Here is a 4,290-nt window from a genome sequence, read left to right on the forward strand (position 1 = left end):
ATATATATGAAAATATCTAAGTAAAGTATTAGTCCAATTTGTTACTTTACTTTGCTTGTGTATATTCTAATAAAATATTTTCTTTCAACAGTGTTTACAAATTTATCCATGCAGGATCTTCAAACATAATTTCTCTGGCTATTTATCCCTCACTGTCACTAGAACTAGGCCAATATCCACAGGCAGACAAAGGCAAGCACTGCCCTCCTGTCCGGCATGCAGGTAACCTACACCCAGTTCTAGGATGGGCCTAAGCTTTGGTTGATGGGTTTATTAACAGGATCATAAGCATCTCTTGATGAGTTAACATGGGGTCATAGACTGTTGGCAGGGTGCTCTGTGAAAAAAGCAATTCAAATTTTTTTAGTTCAGCAAGATACCCAGGGTTATATTGTGAACTGCTAAACAAAAGCAGAACCCTGCAAAGTTATCTTTTAAAACCAGAGGCCCCTAAGGAAACTTCATATAGAACATTGCTTTACTACATATCCCTATAAATTCAGGTTTAAAAACTTAATTAGATTCAGGTGAGCATTATCATCCACATAAACTACCACATTCTGGTCTTCTTGGATGCACCCTTAGACTTAGCACAGTGAGTTTAAGAAGCGGCTAAGAGAAAACCATACAAATTTTCTATTCTGATCTCATGGGCCAATAAAATAATAAACCAACCACAATGCAAATGCAAGAACCTTCCTGCAGCAATGGCAGAAGTGCCTATTGCTTCTGTAAAAATGAGAGATCATGAGAGGATGTTGCAGTACTATGAAGTGACATAGTCCATGCAGATAAAAGCAGACTTCGTGTGGGTAGCATGGCAACTTTGATAGACAAGATTAGCAATACTTCTGCCAGGCATTAGTGCTATTGGGAGATTGGTGGCATTGGGGACATTTTAGTGTGAAAGGATGGAATTGTGCCTGGAATGCTCAAGAGGTCATATCTGAAGCATGCACGAGATGCCATATGGAGGTTTTCAAATAATGTGAGAGATATAATACGAAGTTAACACAGAATATGTATCAGATACAGCCAGAAATAATAATCTATGGTTGTTATTAGTAAGATGCAGTCCATATTCTCCATGACCTCACAGTCTGGAGGGGAAATCTGAGATACGTGTTTAATATTAATGAGAAAAAATACGAATTCAGATTGTGACATACGGCAACTGAGAACAAGGAGCCCAGTGGATTAAACAGAAGGTTATAAGTTTACAAGAGGGAGTGGTCAGCACAGACTATAAGAAAAATGCAGAATTTAAAGTCCATTGGAAGGTTCATAACAGTTTGGATCCATAGATTGGAGAACATTTGTATGGAGAATAACACGAGCACAGATACAGAAACAAAGAGAACTTTCTGGTATCAAAAGTAACAAATTTGGTTAAAAGATACGTTAAAGACAGATAAAGAACTCTATCAGAACAGCCTATCCACTAGATTTAGAAAGAGCAGTGGAATTCACATCCTGATTTTTCTATCTGTTATCAGCATGGCATTACAAAATCTCCCTGACTACCAGATTTCTCCAAAATAAAGTGGATATGATTGCCTGCCATAAGTAAATCAAAAAAGTCACTGTGAGAAAGGAGCAGCCAAGATGGTAGAGTAGGAAGACCCTGAGCTCACCTCCCCTCACAAGCACACCAAAATCACAACTGTGAAAATCATTGTGAGAAAGACATAGAGAACGGACTTGTGGTTGCCAAGGGCAAGGGCAGAAGAGTGGGATAGACTGGTAGTCTGTGGTTGATAGATGCAAACTATTACATTTAGAATGAATAAGTAATGTGATCCTACGGTATAGCACAAGGAACTATATTCAATCTCCTGAGATAAACCATGATGAAAAATAATATTTTAAATATGTATATACATATATATATGTATGTATCAGTCACTTTGCTGTACAGCAGAAATTGGAATAACATTGTAAATCAACTATAATTTTAAAAATCACTGTGAGAAAAAAGTGAGATAATGATCGAGATACTCTGTACACGCACAAAAAAAAAATTCTGGAGTTCCCGTCGTGGTGCAGTGGTTAATGAATCCGACTAGGAACCATGAGGTTGCGGGTTTGGCCCTGCGCTTGCTCAGTGGGTTAACGATCTGGCGTTGCCGTGAGCTGTGGTGTAGGTTGCAGACGCGGCTCGGCTCCCGCATTGCTGTGGCTCTGGTGTAGGCCTGTGGCTACAGCTCCGATTCGACCCCTAGCCTGGGAACCTCCATATGCTGCAGGAGCAGCCCAAGAAATAGCAAAAAGACAAAAAAAAATTCTTGTTAAAATTTAATGAGCTCTTTAGGAAGTTAGAAGTCACTGGATGATTATGACCAAAAAATAATGATTGGAAAACAAGCATAAGAAATTTAAAACAACTGCTGATGGAGTTCCCATTGTGGCTCAGCGGTAATGAAATAGGCTAATGCCATGAGGATGCAGATTTGATCCCTGGCCTTGTTCAGTGGGTTAACCATCTGGCCTTGCTGTGAGCTGGGGTGTAGGTCACAGACACAGCTTGGATACCATTGCTGTGGCTGTGGTATAGGCCAGCAGCTATAGCTCCAATTCAAACCTCACCCTGGGAACCTCCATATGCTGCACGTGTGGCCCTAATAAATAAATAAATAAATAAATAAAACAACCGCTGCAAAAACATGCTATAATATTTCTTAAAACAAAATGATTATAAGGATCACTAAATAGGAAAAATTCAGGTGAAAACTAACTAGCATGAACTATAGGTGGTCCAGATGTGTTTATTTTTCCAGTTAAATCCCTACAGAAAAGGAGCAGAATTCTCTGGCAGTATGTGAAGACTGCAATCCAAGGCAAAATAGAAAAAAACCTCTTACTGAGGGACAGGGAGGGACAGTGTTGTGTGTCTCAGCACAGCTCCCAGACAGAACAGGAGGAAATGTATAAGAAGGGGTGATGCCTTGAAGGAAATAAGAACAATCATAGCAGCACCTTATTGCTTGCTTTATTTGGCTTTATTTTATTACAGGAAAATATCCTAGACAAATGGCCTTGAGGAACCACAGCACCATCACCAAGTTTATCCTCAGTGGGCTGTCTGACGACCCCCATATCCAAGCTCTGCTCTTTCTGTTATTCCTGGGAATTTATCTCCTGACTCTGATGGGGAACCTGACAATGATGCTGGTGATCAGGGCTGATTCCCACCTCCACACTCCCATGTATTTCTTCCTGAGTAATTTATCATTCCTAGACTTCTGCTTCTCTTCTGTGACTGTGCCCAAGCTACTGGGGGACCTCCTGTCTGAGAAAAAAACCATCTCAGTTGAGGGATGTCTGGCCCAGGTCTTCTTTGTGTTCCTTACTGCAGGAAATGAAGCCTGTCTGCTCTCAGTGATGGCCTATGACCGCTATGCAGCCATCTGCCACCCACTGCTCTATGGCCAAGTAATGAGCAGCCAGCTCTGTAAGGGGCTGGTGTGGGGCTCCTGGGGCCTGGCCTCTCTCAATGCAGTCATCATTGTGTTTCTGGCTCTTAACCTGGATTTCTGTGATGCTCAAACCATACACCACTACACCTGTGAACTGCCCTCCCTCTTCCCTCTGTCTTGCTCCGATACCTCCATCAATATCAGTATCTTGTCTTTCTCAACTATATTCCTTGGTCTTGGAAACTTCCTCCCAATCTTCTTCTCCTATGCTCATATTATATTCAACATCCTGAGCATCACCTCCACCACAGGCAGAAGCAAGGCTTTCTCCACCTGCTCCTCCCACCTCATTGCAGTGATCCTATACTTTGGCTCAGGTATGGTTCGCTATCTGATGCCTCCCTCTGGTTCTTTCCTGGACTTGTTCTCTTCCTTACAATACAGTGTGATCACACCTATGCTGAACCCCCTCATCTATAGCCTAAAAAACAAGGAAGTAAAGACAGCTGTGAAAAGAACACTGGGGAAATGTTTGCAATATTTTAGGTAAGTTACATTTACTCAGCAAAACTGCAAAGATTAAATTTTCTCTTATGTTCCTTCTCCTTCCCTCTACACAGAGTCAAACAGGATGCACAAAAGATCCCAGAGTTCCCCTGAACACTGGTCTTTTTATTGCAAAGTAGAGGCATAGGTTTCAGGCTTCCATTTGGACAGTCTATGCTCTGTTGATTGTAAAAGATTGTGAAAACATTCTTACACAAGCACATTAATAAGACAACAAATTAATTAAGGTGAAAAGTTAACACACAGAGATGATCTTATTTCTCAAAAGCATAGAATATAATTCATGAAAAATTCTATCTGAAATGTT

General features: G+C 40.8%; 1 protein-coding gene across 1 annotated transcript; it reads left to right on the forward strand.

Moving 5' to 3' along the window:
- Nucleotides 1–3,030: 3,030 nt before the first annotated feature.
- Nucleotides 3,031–3,966, forward strand: LOC125131835 (olfactory receptor 8S1-like). Its single transcript, XM_047788592.1, has one exon. It carries the CDS (start codon nucleotides 3,031–3,033, stop codon nucleotides 3,964–3,966), a length of 936 nt encoding a protein of 311 aa, XP_047644548.1.
- Nucleotides 3,967–4,290: the final 324 nt, after the last annotated feature.

Source organism: Phacochoerus africanus, chromosome 7 (genome assembly GCF_016906955.1).
Source record: "Phacochoerus africanus isolate WHEZ1 chromosome 7, ROS_Pafr_v1, whole genome shotgun sequence".
NCBI classification, from domain to species: domain Eukaryota; kingdom Metazoa; phylum Chordata; class Mammalia; order Artiodactyla; family Suidae; genus Phacochoerus; species Phacochoerus africanus.

Bases quoted from the DNA above. Each gene is read 5' to 3' on its own strand.
- LOC125131835 (XM_047788592.1), top strand. From the start codon at position 3,031: ATGGCCTTGAGGAACCACAGCACCATCACCAAGTTTATCCTCAGTGGG.